The 19652-nt window shown below is 46.5% G+C and overlaps 1 protein-coding gene across 1 annotated transcript in view; it reads left to right on the top strand.

The window, feature by feature from the left end:
- Positions 1–19652, top strand: part of qrsl1 (glutaminyl-tRNA amidotransferase subunit QRSL1) — a 61150-nt gene that overhangs the window by 32407 nt on the left and 9091 nt on the right. Inside the window, exons 5-8 of the mRNA XM_038799244.1 lie at positions 2839–3009; positions 8302–8477; positions 11431–11543; positions 16354–16546. Coding sequence (XP_038655172.1) covers positions 2839–3009; positions 8302–8477; positions 11431–11543; positions 16354–16546 — 653 coding nt within the window. The remainder of the gene's footprint in view (positions 1–2838; positions 3010–8301; positions 8478–11430; positions 11544–16353; positions 16547–19652) is intronic.

Below are 19652 nucleotides of genomic sequence, written 5' to 3'. Positions count from 1 at the left end.
GTTTCATAAAGGAATCCATTTTAAAATGATTTTTAAACTGAGCTTTTGATATTTATAATAAAATGGCTAATTAATGATCCTTTTACCTATCAGAAATAGTAGGTTTCCTTCAAAGGAGAAGGTCAGGACGTTGGTCTTCCTCCGCCCCCCCCCCCCCTTGGCCCCTGGACCTTCCGGTACCCCAAATATTGCCAGTTCTGGACTCGGTGTTAGAAAGGCAGGAAAGTTGATGTGAGGAACCCCAGATCAGCCCTGATCCTATTAAATAGCAGAGCTTTGAGGGACCGAACGGCCTACTCCTATTCCTATTTCATATGTCTTGTGGGAGTCCACGCAATGCTTGAGTTGTCTCGACGCCAAGAGTACCATTGGGGCCAAGAACCACCGTTCTCGGGCAGTGGATAGCATTGTCCACTGGCTGAACATTAACTGATGCGCGTCCAGCTCCTCCACCATCCAGCAAGTCCCCGATTTTGGTTTCCCAACAGCCCGAGCCCTCTCTTCTGCCAGATATCAGAAACCTTATTGATGGAGATGCGTATTCCTGAGCGGCGGCTCTCGACTCCTGACAAGAGAGAACTCCTGCATGAGGCCATGTTACAAACCTGAATCAGTTCTGTATGGAAGACGGGCAACTCTGACTTTGGTGGATAGGATGATAACATATCTATTATCTGAACAGAATATAACATATGATGAACGGCTGAGGATCCTGGGATTGTATTCATTGGAGTTTAGAAGGTTAAGGGGAGATCTAATAGAAACTTACAAGATAATACATGGCTTAGAAAGGGTGGATGCAAAGAAACTGTTTCCGTTAGGCGAGGAGACGAGGACCCGTGGGCACAGCCTTAGAATTAGAGGGGGTAAATTCAGAACAGAAATGCGGAGACATTTCTTCAGCCAGAGAGTGGTGGGCCTGTGGAATTCATTGCCGCAGAGTGCAGTGGAGGCCGGGACGCTAAATGGCTTCAAGGCAGAGATAGATAAATTCTTGATGTCGCGAGGAATTAAGGGCTACGGGGAGAATGCTGGTAGGTGGAGTTGAAATGCCCATCAGCCATGATTGAATGGCGGAGTGGACTCGATGGGCCGAATGGCCTTACTTCCACTCCTATGTCTTATGGTCTTAACTCCTGCAAGGCGGCACCAAGACTTCCCAGGCCTATAAGCAGGTGCTGTCATAGTTGAGGCTGTGCATCTTGCCGAAGAAATACGTTGGCAAGGCTCACCATCAGGGAGGGGACTCACGGTAAAGTAACACTGTAGGGTCTGGAGAGAGAAAGTTGCCACCTGAGTGCGAATACACACCAGTGACTGACCGCCCTCCGCAAAGCGGATACAAAATCTCAACTGCAATCCAGTGCGTCCTTTTCTCCTGGCAGAAGTCGTTGAGCGTCTTCTGTGTCCGGGGAAGGGATTAAAGTGACCAGCCAGTACCACAGCATGGCAGCAATCACTGGTTTCTGAGAAACTCTCCTGTCTCTCTTCATGGGGTGGCCACATATGAGGAGCGTGGGACTGAAGTGCAAACAAAACTTTAGTAAAAGATTTTCAGGAAACTTAAAAAAAAAAAAGGGTGAAGCCTGGAACAAACTCCCAAAGGCCGCAAAACAAGCAGGTATCTTGGGAGTCCATGAACCAGCACATTGTGCGGTGTATTAGACTGCCGCATGCAGCACCCGCCACCACAGGTCACTAATGGGAAGAGGGAGGATACCCTCATAGAGAGCCACCATCAGGGACCTACGCTGCGGGATGGCAGTAGATTGGTTTGCTGGTGGCCTCTCTTCTCTCTGCTCCCTCTCCTCCCACTTGCTTTCTCTCCAGAAATAATAAAAACCTCCAACTGAAGGCTAGATTGGAGAAAGGTGCACTGGAGGATGTCCATCTCAAACAAAGACTCTTATCCTGTTACTAGATAGTAGTAAATCAATGTATTTGCTGCATATTTAATTATAGTTTTGTTACAAACCTGCTCATTGTAATGATTGGGCAGCCAGAGACTTTGGGTACTTTCTAAGACTACTTTGTTAATTTCAATTATGTTGCGACTCCGGATCAAATGGAGCTGGAATTCACCGCTCGCTAGCCTAGGGTGTCGTAACAATGCAAATAGAATACAGTTGGCCAGACGTAACGTAACGTAGCCCTAACATGCTCCTATCTACCAAAGAGGCAGCATCAGGGACCCATTAACCTTAAATAATCACTCTCTGGCAGCAGAGAGAAATCAAACCTGGGCAACGAAATACACCCTGAATTCTAGGAACATTTATTTTTTCTCAATAAATTTAGAGTACCGAATTCATTTTTCCAATTAAGGGGCAATTTAACAATGCCAATCCACTTACCCTGCACATCTTTGGGTTGTGGGGGTGAAACCGACGCAAACACGGGGAGAATGTGCAAACTCCACACGGACAGTGACCCAGAGCCAGGATTGAACCTGGGACCTCGGCGCCATGAGGCCCTTCTAGGAACATTTATACCTGTGCTAGCTCCACTGCTGATTAATTTATTCTCATCTAACTTTGCTCTTATTTCCACATAATCTTTACTGTTTTTCTTCTTCAAATACTTACCTCATTTCTGTTAACTGGTGTGATTGATATGATGTAGTTTGATTCGAAGGAGATGATCTAGCTAGCTATACTAAAAACAATGCAATTATTGTAACCACGTGTTATCTTCCTGTCGACCTGGGTGTTTCCCAGCCACAGTTTAAAATGACAGATTCCAGGCAATAATAAGGCCTCAGTGGTGCCAACCTTTAGTCCAAAGCTAAGAAACTAATAAATCACAATGTCCTCAATGTCACACATTTCAATTTCCTAGGAGTGGAAGTATTGATGGCATCTTTGGACCAGTGAAAAATCCTTGGGGATATTCCGAACAGTACAGAGAGCGACTTGGACAGGACCACAAAAGGGAAGATTCGGATTGGGTGATAGCAGGTGGCAGTTCTGGAGGTAGTGCGGTAGCAGTTGCTTCACTGACGTGTTTTGCGTGAGTATTCCAATACTTTTTCTTTTCTTTGCAGTTGCTTTTCCCGAATTTCCAGATATGTATTTTTAAATGCAGCTTAATCACTAATTGAAACTGACGGTTTCAAAATATCGTCAGGCAAATATAGCAAGACTAGAGTCACACTTCTAAAAGCTGAGCTGCTATGTTGTCATTTGCTTTGGTCTGCTGGAACTTTGCCTAAATGCTCTGCTGTAGTGTTATCACCAGAATTTCAAAGAAAATGTATTTGTGAAGTTTGGCAACAAGATCAGTATTTATCCCGCGTTACACTGGGAAGATGGAGTTGGTCCTTTCCTTCAGGCTGCAGTTCACTCAATATGCTATTATGTAGCAAGTTCCAGGATTTTGACATAATATCAATGAAAGAATTTTGTTTTTCATTTATTCGTTCATGGGTTTCGCTGGTGAGGCCAGCACTTATCGCTCATCTATATTTGCCCTTGAGAAGATGGTGGTGAGCTGCCTTCTTGAATTGTTGCAGTCCCTGGGTGTAGGTACACTCGGAGTGCCAGGAGTTTGACCCAGCTGCACTGAAGGAATGGTGGTATATTTCCAAGTCAGGATGGTGTGTGTAACGTGAAGGGGTATAAAAATGTCCAGTTCAAGGTGTGAATAACTTCATGGGAACCTGGAGGTTTTCATGCACCTGCTTCATGTATCTTCCAATGTGGCAGAGAGCGCAGGATTAGACAGTGATGTCGCAGAAGCCTCTGTAAGTTGCCACAGTGCATCTTCTAGCTCCTACATATGTGTAACCGCAGTCTGCTGATGGTATGGTAGGAAGGTGGATGTTTCAGCCAGTGGTTGGGATGCCAGTTAAGCAGACTGCTTTGCCCTGGATGGGTCCTGGATTCCTTCATTGTTATTGAAGCTGTGCCCATCCAGGATGATGGAGGGGATTCCATCGTACATCTGAGTTGTGCCTCCAGGTACTCAAGAACGCTTTGGGGAGTCAGGAGAGGAACCGCTTCCCACAGCCATTGGCCAGTTCTTGGTGGCTTGTCCTTTTGAGATTCAGATCAATTGTTTACTGAGGGAGAATTCAGAATGTCCAATTCACCTAACAAGCACGTCTTTTTGGGACTTGTGGCAGGAAACTGGAGCACCCGGAGGAAACGCCTGCAGCCACAGAACGTGCAGACTCCACCCACATAGTGACCCAAGCCGGGAATTGAACCTGGGTCCCTGGCGCTGTGAAGAAATGGTGCTAACCACTGTGCTACCGTGCCACCCAATGTTATATCATTTGATGTCTCGGATCGTGTTTTCCGGGTCCTTAAGGGGGAGGGGGAGCAGCCCCAAGTCGTAGTCCACATTGGCACTAACGACATAGGTAGGAAAGGGGACAAGGATGTCAGGCAGGCCTTTAGGGAGCTAGGATGGAAGCTCAGAGCGAGAACAAACAGAGTTGTTATCTCTGGGTTGTTGCCCGTGCCACGTGATAGTGAGATGAGGAATAGGGAGAGAGAGCAATTAAACACGTGGCTACAGGGATGGTGCAGGCGGGAGGGATTCAGATTTCTGGATAACTGGGGCTCTTTCTGGGGAAGGTGGGACCTCTATAGACAGGATGGTCTACATCTGAACCTGAGGGGCACCAATATCCTGGGGGGGAGATTTGTTAGTACTCTTTGGGGGGGTTTAAACTAATTCAGCAGGGGCATGGGAACCTGGATTGTAGTTTTGGGGTGCGAGAGATTGAGAGTAGAGAGGTCAGGAGCACAGTTTTGACTTCGCAGGAGGGCGGCAGTGTTCAGGTCTGTGGTTTGAAGTGTGTCTATTTCAATGCCAGGAGTATACGAAATAAGGTAGGGGAACTGGCAGCATGGGTTGGTACCTGGGACTTCGATGTTGTGGCCATTTCAGAGACATGGATAGAGCAGGGACAGGAATGGTTGTTGCAGGTTCCGGGGTTTAGGTGCTTTAGTAAGGACAGAGAAGGGGGCAAAAGAGGGGGAGGTGTGGCGCTGCTAGTCAAGGACAGTATTACGGTGGTAGAAAGGATGCAAGATGGGGACTGTTCTTCCGAGGTAGTATGGGCTGAGGTTAGAAACAGGAAAGGAGAGGTCACCCTGTTGGGAGTTTTCTATAGGCCACCTAATAGTTCTAGAGATGTAGAGGAAAGGATGGCGAAGATGATTCTGGAAAAGAGCGAAAGTAACAGGGTAGTTGTTATGGGAGACTTTAACTTTCCTAATATTGACTGGAAAAGATATAGTTCGAGTACATTGGATGGGTCGTTCTTTGTACAATGTGTGCAGGAGGGTTTTCTGACACAATATGTTGACAGGCCAACAAGAGGTGAGGCCACTTTGGATTTGGTTTTGGGTAATGAACCAGGCCAGGTGTTAGATCTGGAGGTAGGTGAACACTTTGGAGACAGTGACCACAATTCGGTGACCTTTACGTTAGTGATGGAAAGGGATAAGTATACCCCGCAGAGCAAGAGTTATAGCTGGGGGAAGGGCAATTATGATGCCATTAGACATGACTTAGGATGTGTTAATTGGAGAAGTAGGCTGCAAGGGTTGGGCACACTGGATATGTGGAGCTTGTTCAAGGAACAGCTATTGCATGTTCTTGATAAGTACGTACCAGTCAGGCAGGGAGGAAGGGGTCGAGCGAGGGAACCGTGGTTTACCAAAGAAGTGGAATCTCTTGTTAAGAGGAAGAAGGAGGCCTATGTGAAGATGAGGCGTGAAGTTTCAGTTGGGGCGCTTGATAGTTACAAGGAAGCGAGGAAGGATCTAAAGAGAGAGCTGAGACGAGCAAGGAGGGGACATGAGAAGTCTTTGGCAGGTAGGATCAAGGAAAACCCAAAAGCTTTCTATAGGTATGTCAGGAATAAAAGAATGACTAGGGTAAGAGTAAGGCCAGTCAAGGACAGTGGTGGGAAGTTGTGTGTGGAGGCTGAGGAGATAAGCGAGATACTAAATGAATACTTTTCGTCAGTATTCACTCAAGAAAAAGATAATATTGTGGAGGAGAATGCTGAGACCCAGGCTATTAGAATAGATGGCATTGAGGTGCGTAGGGAAGAAGTGTTGGCAATTCTGGACAAGGTGAAAATAGATAAGTCCCCGGGGCCAGATGGGATTTATCCTAGGATTCTCTGGGAAGCCAGGGAAGAGATTGCTGAGCCTTTGGCTTTGATTTTTAGGTCATCATTGGCTACAGGAATAGTGCCAGAGGACTGGAGGATAGCAAATGTGGTCCCTTTGTTCAAGAAGGGGAGTAGAGATAACCCAGGTAACTATAGGCCGGTGAGCCTAACGTCTGTGGTGGGTAAAGTCTTGGAGAGGATTATAAAAGATACGATTTATAATCATCTAGATAGGAATAATATGATTAGGGATAGTCAGCATGGTTTTGTGAAGGGTAGGTCATGCCTCACAAACCTTATCGAGTTCTTTGAGAAGGTGACTGAACAGGTAGACGAGGGTAGAGCAGTTGATGTGGTGTATATGGATTTCAGTAAAGCGTTTGATAAGGTTCCCCACGGTCGGCTATTGCAGAAAATACGGAGGCTGGGGATTGAGGGTGATTTAGAGATGTGGATCAGAAATTGGCTAGTTGAAAGAAGACAGAGAGTGGTAGTTGATGGGAAATGTTCAGAATGGAGTTCAGTTACGAGTGGCGTACCACAAGGATCTGTTCTGGGGCCGTTGCTGTTTGTCATTTTTATAAATGACCTAGAGGAGGGCGCAGAAGGATGGGTGAGTAAATTTGCAGACGACACTAAAGTCGGTGGAGTTGTAGACAGTGCGGAAGGATGTTGCAGGTTACAGAGGGACATAGATAAGCTGCAGAGCTGGGCTGAGAGGTGGCAAATGGAGTTTAATGTGGAGAAGTGTGAGGTGATTCACTTTGGAAAGAATAACAGGAATGCGGAATATTTGGCTAATGGTAAAATTCTTGGTAGTGTGGATGAGCAGAGGGATCTCGGTGTCCATGTACATAGATCCCTGAAAGTTGCCACCCAGGTTGATAGGGTTGTGAAGAAGGCCTATGGTGTGTTGGCCTTTATTGGTAGAGGGATTGAGTTCCGGAGCCATGAGGTCATGATGCAGCTGTACCAAACTCTGGTACGGCCGCATTTGGAGTATTGCGTACAGTTCTGGTCGCCTCATTATAGGAAGGACGTGGAAGCTTTGGAACGGGTGCAGAGGAGATTTACCAGGATGTTGCCTGGTATGGAGGGAAAATCTTATGAGGAAAGGCTGATGGACTTGAGGTTGTTTTCGTTAGAGAGAAGAAGGTTAAGAGGTGACTTAATAGAGGCATACAAAATGATCAGAGGGTTAGATAGGGTGGACAGCGAGAGCCTTCTCCCGCGGATGGAGGTGGCTAGCACGAGGGGACATAGCCTTAAATTGAGGGGTAATAGATATAGGACAGAGGTCAGAGGTGGGTTTTTTACGCAAAGAGTGGTGAGGCCGTGGAATGCCCTACCTGCAACAGTAGTGAACTCGCCAACATTGAGGGCATTTAAAAATTTATTGGATAAGCATATGGATGATAAGGGCATAGTGTAGGTTAGATGGCCTTTAGTTTTTTTTTTCCATGTCGGTGCAACATCGAGGGCCGAAGGGCCTGTACTGCGCTGTATCGTTCTATGTTCTATGTTCTATGTTCTATGATTAATATCTCCAATATTAATGTTTATATCATGCTCTTTTGTTGTGTACGGTTGATTAAGCAGATATGCTGACTGAACAATTTGATCACCATACCTATGAAAATTAGCAGCCATTATTCCACATCACTCTGAGACATAACTATCCAGAACTCCTTAAAAACATTACAAAACCTTTTTATTGGCGTTGCAGCGCAAAATCCATGGCAATTCTGCAAATGTTATCGTGTTTCAGATTTATCTTTATCTTGCTGTCCACTTCCACATTATTAATTTTCCAGAAGTTATCTCCTGTTTCATCGTACTTCAGCTTTTGTTTGGTCTCCATTTACTAGTAGCATACCGTCACTTTATTATGAATCTGCTAAATTCCAGAGAGAGGGCGGGGAGGTCGGAGAATCGCCGGGGGGGGCGCCGTGAACCCCCCCCCCCCCCCCCCCCCAACCGGCGGCTGCCGAATTTTCCGGTGCCGGTTTTCGGGCATGGGGTGGGGGGTTACGCCGTGATTACCCTAAATTACCCCTTAATTGGAAAAACAAAATGAATTGGGTACTTTAAATTTTTTTTTAAATGTTGACGCAGTTGAAGGGGAGCATGTATCACATAAAGCACTAATCATACAATATTTCTTCCAGCTCTTTAGGCTCAGATACAGGTGGTTCCACACGCAATCCTGCAGCCCACTGTGGTATTGTAGGCTTCAAGAGCTCCTATGGTTTGCTCTCACGTCATGGTCTCATACCATTGGTCAACTCTATGGATGTTCCTGGTATTATGACCAGATGTATAGATGATGTAAGCATAGTACTAGGTAGGTTACATTTTAACATTGAAAAGAAACCTCTATTTATATTTGTGCTTATTTCACAGGAACTTTGAAACTAAGTGTGAGGGGGCCAAGAGCTCTCATTGGTGTGACTTAGTTCACTTCTGGTAATTTATAAGAACATAAATAGGAGCAGGAGTAGATTGTAGAGCCTCTCGATCCAGCTCTACCATTCAATAAGATCACAGCCGACCTTCCGCTTCAGCTCCATTATTTCAGCCACTAATTCTCTGAGAGATCAAAAATCTTGAATATGTTCAAAAGTGGAGCATCCAAAATACACTCCAAATATTCACAACCCTCTGAGTGAAGAAATCTTCTCCATCACAATCCTAAATAATCAACCCCTGATCCAGAGGCTGTTCCAGATTCCTCAGCAAGGGGAAACAATTTATCTCTCTATCCGGTCAGGCCCCTTCAGAACCTTGTATTTTTCTTGAGACCACTTATTCTTCCAAACTCCAGATTGTGCAGGTCTAATTTACACAGCCTGTCATCAAAGGGCACCCCTCTAATTTCAGCACCCAATCTAGTGAACCTTCGCTGGACTACAGAGGGCGCAGAAAAGATTTACTAGAAAGGTTCCATGGGTAAGAGACTTCAGTTACATAGATTGGAGAAGCAGGGCTAATTCTCCTCTGAGAAGAGGAGGTTGTGAGGAGATTTGATGGGGGTGTTCAAAATCAAGAGTGGAGCAGACGGAGTAAATGGAGAGAAACTGTTCCAAGTGACAGAAGGCTGGAGAACCAGATGTCACCAATACAAGGTGAAAGACAAAAGAACCAAGGGCGACATGAGGAAAGTATTTTTTACTTGGCGAGTGACTAGAATCTTGAATGCAGCACGAGAGTATGGTCGGAGAAGATTCATGGTGGCTTTTAGAAGTTGATTAAATAAGTACCTGAAGAGCGTAAAGTTATTGGGCCATGGGGAATGGGTTGCAAGTGGGACTAGCAGAGTTAGAGGGGATCTCATAGAAATGTACAAAATTCTAACAGGATTAGACAAGGTAGATTCAGAAAGAATGATCCCGATGGTGGGGGAGTCCAGAGCTAGGGGCATATTTTGAAGATAGGGGGTAAACCTTTTTGGAATGAGGTGAGAAGAACTTTCTTCACCCAGAGAGTGGTGAATCTGTGGAATTCACTACCACAGAAAGTAGTTGAGGCCAAAGCATTGTGTAATTTCAAGAAAGAGTTAGATACAGCTCTTGGAGCTAAAGGGATCAAGGGATATGGGGGAAGGTAGGATCAGGGTATTGAACTTGATGATCTGCCATGATCATAACGAATGGCGAAGCAGACCCAAAGGACCGAATGGCCTCCACCTGCTTCTATTTTCTGTGTTTCTATATTAACCCATCCATTCCAGATATTCGTCTGGTAAACCTTATCCGAATGGCTGCAAATGTTCCTTATTTAAATAATAATTTCCCTTAAATAAGGGAACAAATATTGTGCACAGTTCTCCTGATGTAGTCTCACAGGTGCCCTGTACAACTAAGCATAACCTCCCTACCTTTATAATCACTAACTCTCTAATGATAACATTCTATTAGCTTTCCTGATTACTTGCCTTACCTGCATACTAGCCTTTTTGAGATTCCTGCACTAAAAAATCCAGATCTCTCAATCTCGAAGTCTGCAACCTGTCACCGTTTAGATAATGTTTCTTCTTTATTCTTCCTGCCAAAATGGCCCATTTCACATTTTTCCCACATTATACTCCATTTGCCAGATCTTTGCCTACTCACTTAACCTATCTCTGTCCCCTTGTAGCTTCCTTATGTCCTCTTCACAAGTTATTTTCCTACTGATCATTGTGTCGACTCGATGGACCAAATGGCCTCCTTCTGCACTGTAAATTCTATGATTCTAAGATGCTGATATATTGCTCACTACCCAATGACCTTTTATTTTTCATGATAACCTTTGATATGGCACCTTATCAAAAAAACTCCAATAAGTTAGTTCCACATGATTTCCCTTTCACAAAACCATGTTTGCTTTGCCTGATTGTCTTGAATTTTTCTAAGTACCCTGCTATAGCACCTTTAATATATTACAGCTTCTAACATTTTCACTATGGCAGATGTCAGGCTAACTTGCCTATAGTTTCCTGCTTTCTATCTCCCTCCCCTTTTGGAAAAAAGCAAATAGAAGTCGTTTAGTCAATCAAATGGAACCTTCCCCCAATCTAGGGATTTTTGGAAAATTAAAACCAATGCATCATCTAGCAGCCGCTTCTTACAAAGCCCTGAGATGAAGTCCATTGGACCTGGAGATTTGTTAGCCCACAACCCCAGCAATTTGCTCAATACCACTTGCCTGGTGATAATTTTTGTGAGTTACTCCTTCCCTTCCACTTCCAGATTTACAGCTATTTCTGGGATGTTACTTCTACTTGTGAAGACTGATGTAAAATACCTGCTCAATTCATCTGTATCTCAATACATTATCAATTCCCCAGATGCACTCTTTACTTTGTTAACTCTTTTTCTGATTTAAATATCTACCATCTCCAAAACTTTCATGTCCTTCCTAAAAGTGTGCTGGTCAGAATCGGACATAGTACTCCAATCGAGATCTAGGGGGCGATTCTCCAAAATGTAGCCCAAGTGCCATCGTGAACTCTATCACGACAGTGTGAAACGGGCACTGGGACAACCGATTCTGGCCCCCTGCACAGCGCTGGAGCGGTTCGCGCCGCTCCAACCTCCTTTCCCGGTGCCAAATGGGCGCCGTGCCAACCCGTGCATGCGCAGTTGGGCCGCGCCAACCCGCACATGCGTGGGGGACTTTCAAATCTGACCTTTGTTACTCATTTGCCACTTGTCCATCGATACATTGCCAGCTGGGCCATTCATTGTGTTCTGTGTGCTGAGTGATTGCTAGGTTTGGACTATGCTTTTAGTAACTTTGCTGTGATTCTGCATTAGGAGCACTTGCTGGACATGATCCCAAAGACTCAACCACCATACAGGACCCATTTGAACCCTTTGAATTACCTGATGAGATACATGTCAGAAATCTGTGTGTGGGGATTCCAAAGGTAAGGCCCATAGCTATTTTGACTTGGTGATCCCGTTGCAAGGTAACTTGTAAAAACAAACTGAAAAGCTTAAAATTACTTTCACAACATCGTTTCTGCTCGTATAAGTTCTTCAGATCAAAGGACGACATTGCAGTACTTTTTAAAACATCCTTGTTTTAGCTCATTAAATTGCGGGATGTTCATGTTGGGAAATGGAACCAGCTTACTGTCACTGTCAAGCATGACATCAAGTTCCTTCTTATCGCTGTCTGAGCAAGGCTGCTGATTTGTGTCAATTAAAGCAATGTGTGTTGTGTTGATCCTAACCAAACTCATTCCAGCCAGTAGACAAAAGAAACTTTCATCCCATAAGCATGGGCTGGATCTGAACTTTGGCCTCCGAAATAAAAGACCAGTGTCTGATTCTCAATCCCAGCAGGGTACAGTCTCTATCCAACCAAGTGCGTCTCTTTAGGTCTTAAGAGTTAAAGAAATTGAAAGCATTCTTGCCTGTTATTTTAAGCAAGGGGAGCAGCATTTCTGATTGGGGAAGAGCCTGGCAATTACACTTTGCCAAAACCCACCTTCAGCTCAGTCATTGAGAGAAGTGGCTACTCAGCGAGGCCTTGGTGTCCTTGTGCATCAGTTGCTGAAAGTAAGCGTGCAGATACAGCAGACAGTAAAGCAGGCACACATCACACCAACCATTAGCAGACAGTAAAGCAGGCATACATCACACCAGCCATTAAACAACAAGGAAACGTCACCATTCCATATTGGCACCAATGCAAAGCTATATCATCTCATTTTCACCAAAATAAACAAACACACGGCATCATCCCTCGCAGGTTTCTCAACAGAAACTGAGGATAAGTTTGAGAATGTGTTATCATGTCCAGAACTTTGTTGTAGAAATGATCTATCCATCAGTGTGTCACTTGTTCCACGTATCAGTACCGTACTCCGTCTAGGAGCTGCTTTGCAGGCCCTCGTGACTTCCAGTGGTGGCCATAGAATGAGCAGTCGCACATTTGGTGGCTCCCACTCAAGGCGGTATTTTTTGGTCTCTTCCCTGCCCAAAAGGCAAAGTTTTTGATGGCAATAGGTGCAGGAGTGCGTGAAGAAGATGTTACTCCTCTGGTGTGGCTGGTAGATGGATCCACGAACCAGGAGTGGAGCGAGAGGAAAAGAGCTCCTGGAACAGTAGAGTCTTTGTGGAGAAAATAGCGGAGGGCAAGGGAGCTGTTCTGCCGGTCCAGTGATCAACGGAGCAGCTAGTGGAGTTTTTGAATGCAAAGTTCAGCCTGCAGAGGAAGGAGATCCTGGAGGACCTGACCAAAGTGGTGGAACCGATCTAAGCAGGGATTGAGAAAGTAGAGCAGAGGCTGGAGTCCTGGGATGGGGCGATCCAGAAAGTGGAGGAGGCAGTGGGGGAGCATTAGGAGCAGTTGGCCTTGTGATAGGGGAGACCAAGCAGAGGCTGATGGAAAAGGTGGAGGAGGTGGAGAATCACTCCAGAAGACAAAATTTGAGAATCGTGGGGATGCCCAAAGGCATCGAAGATGCAGAGGCCGGCACAAAATGAGACCAAAATGTTGGAGCGATTGATGGAGTAGAGGGCCTGTGCCCGGCTGCTGGAGGTCGAGAGAGCGCAAAGGATGCTGGTGAGGAGGCTGCAAGTGGGCGAGCCACCAAGGGCGATGGTGATGTGGTTGCACCACTTTCTGGATAAGAAGATTCTACAGTGGGTGAGGCAGACGAGGACATGGACCTGGGAAGGGAACGAGCTGCAGGTGTATCAGGACTTGGGTGCAACACTGGCAAAGAGGAGGACCGGGTCAAGCCTCCCTGCTTTAAGAAGGGGGTGAAGACCGGAGTGCTGTACCTGGGCTGCCTCTGGGTGACTCTCCAGAAGCACATGTATTATTTTGGCATGCCAGAGGAGGCAATGGAGTTTGAGGGACAATGGACTAGGAGGAGAGTGAGGACATTAAACTTTGGAGGAGATGTGCGAGTGCTTCTCTGTTTTCTGAAAACAATTTCCCTATGACGTGTTTCTTTTGTTTTGATGGTGGGGTTTCTGGAGGGCAGGCCTTTCATGGGGGAAACATCAAGCTGGAAGAGGTGCCAGTGGTTTTGGTAAATGTTTATGCCCTAAATTGGGATGACATAGATTTTGTGAGGTGAGTGCTGGGGAAGATCCCTGACCTGGACTCGCACCGGTTGATCATGGGGCGGGAGCCGAGTTTGGACCGGTCGACCCCGAGGCCGGTGAAGATGTCAGCAGTGACGAAGGGGCTGAAGGGATTTATGGAGCACGTGGGGTCGTGTGGGAGGGCGGGGGGGGGGGGGAGTTGGACCCGTGGGGGTTTGGGAGGCCGAGGACAACGGAATTTTCATACTTCTCCCAAGTGCACCGGGTGTACAGCCGGATTGACTTTTTTGTGATAGATAAGGCGTTGTTAGCGGGGGTAGTGGACTCGGAGTATTCGGTGATCGTGATCGCGGACCACACACCGCATTGCGTGGAATTGTGAGTGGACAGGGGTGGGGGCAGCACCTGCAGTGGAGGTTGGATGTGGGGTTGTTGCCAGTTGAGGAGGTGTGCAAGCGGGTAAGGGCTGGCATCAGGGAGTATGTGGAGCTAAATGGTACGGGGGAGGTCCCGGCTGCTACGCTGTGGGAAGCACTCCAGGCGATGGTTAGGGGATGTTTATCTCAATTCAGGCGCATCGGGTAAAAGCAGAACGGGCGGAAATGGCAAGGCTGCTGGATGAGATCCTGAGGGTGGATAGAAGCCATTTGGACATCCAGGGGGCAGGGCTGTTGAAGGAGAGGCAGAGGCTCAAGATGGAGTTCTGATTAGTGTCCACAGGGAAGGCAGTGGGGCAGCTACGGGGGGGCCAGGGGGACAGTATATGAAATAGGTGAGAAGACGAGTAGGATGCTGGCCCACCAGTTGAGGAAGCAAGAGGTGTTGAGGGAGATTGGCTGAGTAAAGAACGAGTTGGATAGGGTGGTGTTGGACCTGGAGGAGGAGAACAGCATGTTTGAGGCGTTTTATAGGAGATTATATGAGTCGGAGCCCCCAGCCGGAGGGAGGGTTTGTGGCAGTTCCTGGATGGGCTGGAGTTTCCCAGGAAGGAGGAGTTGGTGCAGGGATTGGGGGCCCCAATCGGGCTGATGGAGTTGATTGAACGTATGGGGGCGATGCAGGCAGGGAAGGCCCCAGGTCCAGATGGGTTCCGGTGGAGTTCTGTAAAGGGTTTGGGGGAAACCTAGGGCCACAGCTAGTGAGGGCATACACCGAGCCTAGGGAGAGGGGGGATCTCCCCCCACACTATCACAGGCTTCCATCTCCCTGATATTGAAAAAGGGCAATGATCCAGAGCAGTGTGGGTCGTACAGGCTGATATCATTACTGATTGACAGTAGAGATCAAGTTGTTGGTGAAGGTTGATTGATTGATTGATTAATATTTATTGTCACATGTACTGAAGTACAGTGAAAAGTATTTTTCTGCAGCCAAAGGAACGTACACAGTGTGTACTTAGTAGACAAAAGAATAATCGACAGAGTACATTGACAGTGGTGCATCAACAATCGTGATTGTTTACAGTGCAGAACAAGGCCAAACAAGATAGGGCGTCGTGAATAGTGTTCTTACAGGGAACAGATCAGTCCAAAGGAGAGTCGTTGAGGAGTCTAGTAGCTGTGGGGAAGAAGCTGTTCCTATGTCTGGATGTGCGGGTCTTCAGACTTCTGTATCTTCTGCCTGATGGAAGGGTCTGGAAGAGGGCTAAAGCTTGGGTGTGAGGGGATCTGGTAATGCTGTCTGCCTTCCTGAGGCAGCGGGAGGTGTAGACAGAATCAATGGGAGGGTGGCAAGCTTGTGTGATGCGTGGGCTGAGTTCACCACACTTTGCAGTTTCTTGCGATCTTGGGTTGAACAGTAGCCATACCAAGCTGTGATGCAGCTGAATAGGATGCTCTCTATGGCACATCTGTATAAGTTTGTGAGAGTCAATGCAGACATGCTGAATTTCTTTAGCTTCCGTAGGAAGACTGTTGCATCAATGCGAGTAGGCCAGGACAGACTGTTGGTGATGGTGACCCCAGGAACTTAAAGCTATCGACCATCTCCACTTCGGAGCCATTGATGTAGACGGGGGCATGTGCCGTGCTACGCTTCTGAAGTCAATGATCAGTTCCTTGGTTTTGCCAACATTTAGAGTTTGTTTTCGGTATACCATGCAATCAAGTGATCTATCGCCCTTCTGTAGTCTGATTTGTCGTTGTTTGAGATACGACCCACCACAGTTGTATCATCTGCAAACTTATAGATTGAATTGGAGTTAAATCTTGCCACACAGTTGTCTGTGTATGCGGAGTATAGGGAGTGTAGCTGAACAGGCGGCAGAGTGTGGTGGCTAGGGGATTTTCACAGCAACGTCATTGCAGTGTTAATGTAAGCCTACTTGTGACTGCAGTAAAGATAATTATAGTGATACCGTCCCTCTTAAATTAGAGAATAAATCTGAAGAGCAGACACCAGGAGGTGTTCTCACATCAGAAGCGAGACTAACTCCCCACCAAAAATAAATTCTTTTAAAACAGTTTTCAATTGAGAGACGGAGATGCATATCATTCTGAGGTCCTTCAAATCCTCTCTAGTGCATCCACCTGGGACCTATTGATAAAAACATAAAAGCAAATTTCACCAATTGGTTCTTCATAATGAAAATGTTAGATATGAATTTGTCACAAAATGGGGGATCTTGTATTTCATTTTTCCTGCAATTAATCAACATCCTTGCTTTTTTGAAAGGAGTATCATGCCCCTGGGTTGTCCACTGAAGGACTGAAAAGCTGGACAAAAGCTGCTGACCTATTTGAAAATGCAGGTGCCAGGGTTGTTGAAGTCTCCCTACCTCATACTCCGTATTCAATTGTGTGCTATCACGTCCTCTGCACAGCAGAAGTAGCATCAAACATGGCACGTTTCGATGGACTAGAATATGGTATGGAATGATGGTATGGATAAAAACAAGTTCACGCAATCTGCAACCTCAGTCAGCCAATAATTGCTATGCATGTGGAGAATTAAGAATTGCTATCTAATGAGTAAATGTATCATAGCTTGACAATGATGTTGAGACCTATTTAGAATGACTGGAAAATTGTTGGGGAAAGTGTCCTTTGCGATCTGTCCGCCTCGGCTGTGACAAGCACAACAAGGACAGCCTCGCCGGGATCGATACCAGCAATCATTTTTGTATCTGGAAAGAATTGGAGGAGGAGGGAGACCGACAATCAGTTAGCTCTTCCAACCTGGGACCTCAAATCCCCCAAACCTCCCTCACCCTTACCATGACTGTCCCACCTTCTCTTGAGTACCATCCAGCAAGCCAGTTGTGCTGGTAAACTTCGCTCTGCACACTCACTACCGGCCAGATCAGGAGCCCCTAGACCCCAGATCTCTCCCAGCAATATTGGGGAGGTCGTGCTCAGCTGTCCTCTGCTCACCCAGACACTTGCCCTTTTGGCTGTAAGAGGATCCTCATTGGTGAAGCCCTGCTCTCCAGTGTTTTAATTGTTGTATGCTGCCTCTATGATGCCGACGCTCCTGTGAGGCACACTATTCAGGCACACTGTTCAGGCATCAAAGTTTGCTGGACACGCAGTTCACTAATCATCCTCTCAGACATGGCACTTGTTCCATCGAGGAGGCACTTGAGAGTTCAGGGAGCATGAACAGCTGTCAGCTAGCAAGGCTAATCCCTCCTTTGCGATAGCCTTCAGCTGTGAAGCAAGGGGCAGCTGACAGTTAATGGGGTGAAATTGACATTCATGAGAGAAGCTGCAGCAGGCCTCTGTCCTATGAGAGCTTGGTAGGACAGACAGGCTGTCATGAGAGTCACAATACTTTAAGATGGCCTGGACGGCAAGTGGCGCAGTGGTTAGCACTGCTGCCTACGGCGCTGAGGACCCGGGTTCGATCCCGGCTCTGGGTTACTGTCCGTGTGGAGTTTGCACATTCTCCCCGTGTTTGCATGGGTTTCGCCCCCACAACCCAAAGATGGATGGCCATGCTAAATTGCTAAATTTCCCCTTAATTGGAAAAAAAATAATGGGTACTCTAAATTTATTTAACAACAGATGCCGTGAAGGCCTCACAGACACAAACACCCCCTCCCCCCCCCCCCCCGGCCCAGGCACAACCGCCGACCTGGCCCCCTCCAGCCCCGAAAAATCACAACACCCCGAAAACCCCAGACCCTCTGAAGGCCACCTTCCCCCCCCTCCCCACTCCACCAGAGCACAGGGCCAGATGCTCCCGTGTCCTTGAGCAGATGCTGGTGAATGAAAACGGCTAATCCCCTCCTCACTTGCCCTCGGTAGCCATTGCTCCAGCTTCCGATTTTTGTAGAGGAATACTGAACGACACCCGCGTGGCCTCTCACTGGGGAGTCATGTGACTCCTAGGACTTCACACTAGCTGATGAGATTGAAATGAATGCAAATTAGGCTTAATGAGCTTCTCGTCATTTTTGAGACAGGTTCGGATCTCGCCATCGTGATCGGGGCGGGTGAATTGCAAAATGGTTTACGCTTGGTGCAAATCTCATTTTTGGTATTTCCCACTATTTTCCCGGCACAACGGGATCGGAAATTGAGATATCCATTCAGTGTGAGCCAGTTAAACAGCTGGTGAAATCATGACATGGACTAAATTGAGTCGTTAGGAAATAGTGCGCCATGGAAATTTAAGATATAGTGATTTATCTTTATGCCTACCAAATTTACCCAGCTCATGGGGAGAACCAATTATATTTTTGCCAGTTTTGTGAATCTAGATGGGGGTGATTTCAAAATAGATAGGCAGAGAAAGACCAGCAGGTCCATCAAAACTGCCCCTACGCCTTTACAGCTAGAGCACCATCCCTAAACATTTCCAATTTTGTTGTTACAAAGTATTTTTCCGCTCGGTATTTCAAGAAGGTGGCTCACCATCATCTTCTCGAGGGCAATAGGCAATACAAATGCTGGTCCAGACAGTGACACCTGGCATTCTGTGATAAGGCACTGTGCTTTTATATAATACTGCCTTATTTCAACGCTGAGAACGAATACAAACTATGTGGGCCATCCGATCAAAATACCCTATTTGGTCTTTGTTCGTTGTCTATAAAGGACTATTTTTGGCAGAAGTTGCTGAGTTCAATAAGGAGCAGAAAACATTAACAATTTTTCCCTTCCAGGCCAATTGTGTTGCCCTACCTCCAACCTTAGAGAGACCATCTAAATCAGACTGAACATCCAACCTGAAGCCTTCCTGGTTTGCATGGTTCATCTACCGACTGATAAAACTCACTGAACAACCACGGGAGCATCATCATTGTTTCAACCTGAGCCCAATCAAACAAACAAGAGCAACCCATGTTAAAAATGATGTTAGCAAAATGCTGAAAAATAAGAAGTTAAAAGCAGTCTTTTATGTCATGATGGAATGACAAAAATGCACTGACAATGCTGAGTATAGACTAGGGGCTGGATTATTCCACACCTGCCCGCTGCAAGATCGCCACGAGTGGGACCCGGACCATGAAATGTCAGGATCTAAATGGAGTTCCCAAACATGCCCCCACCACATATCCCTCCCCGATTTAGTCATAGAAAGTCCTGCTTGACGTTTATGAGCAGTAAATCTGAGGCAGAGGAAGCGGAGTATGAATATCAACTCTATTGAACAATTCACTGGAGGAGGAGGCTCCACAAATATCCCCATCCTCAATGATGGAGGAGCCCAGGACATTTGTGCAAAAGACAAGGCTGAGGCATTCGTAACAATCTTCAGCCAGAAGCGCCGAGTGGATGATCAACCTCGGTCTCCTCCGGAGGTCTCCAGCATCACAGATGTCAGTCTTCAGCCAATAAGATTCACTCCACATGCTATCAAGAAACGGCTGAAGGCACAGGATACTGCACAGGCTATGGGCCAATGACAATATCCCGGCAATAGTAATGAAGAGTTGTGCTCCAGAACTTGCCCCACCACTAGCCAAGCTGTTCCAGTACAGCTACAACACTGGCACCTACCTGGCAATGTGGAAAATTGCACAGGAG

Source organism: Scyliorhinus canicula, chromosome 6 (genome assembly GCF_902713615.1).
Source record: "Scyliorhinus canicula chromosome 6, sScyCan1.1, whole genome shotgun sequence".
Classification (NCBI taxonomy): domain Eukaryota; kingdom Metazoa; phylum Chordata; class Chondrichthyes; order Carcharhiniformes; family Scyliorhinidae; genus Scyliorhinus; species Scyliorhinus canicula.
This window is presented reverse-complemented; position numbering and strand designations above follow the sequence as displayed.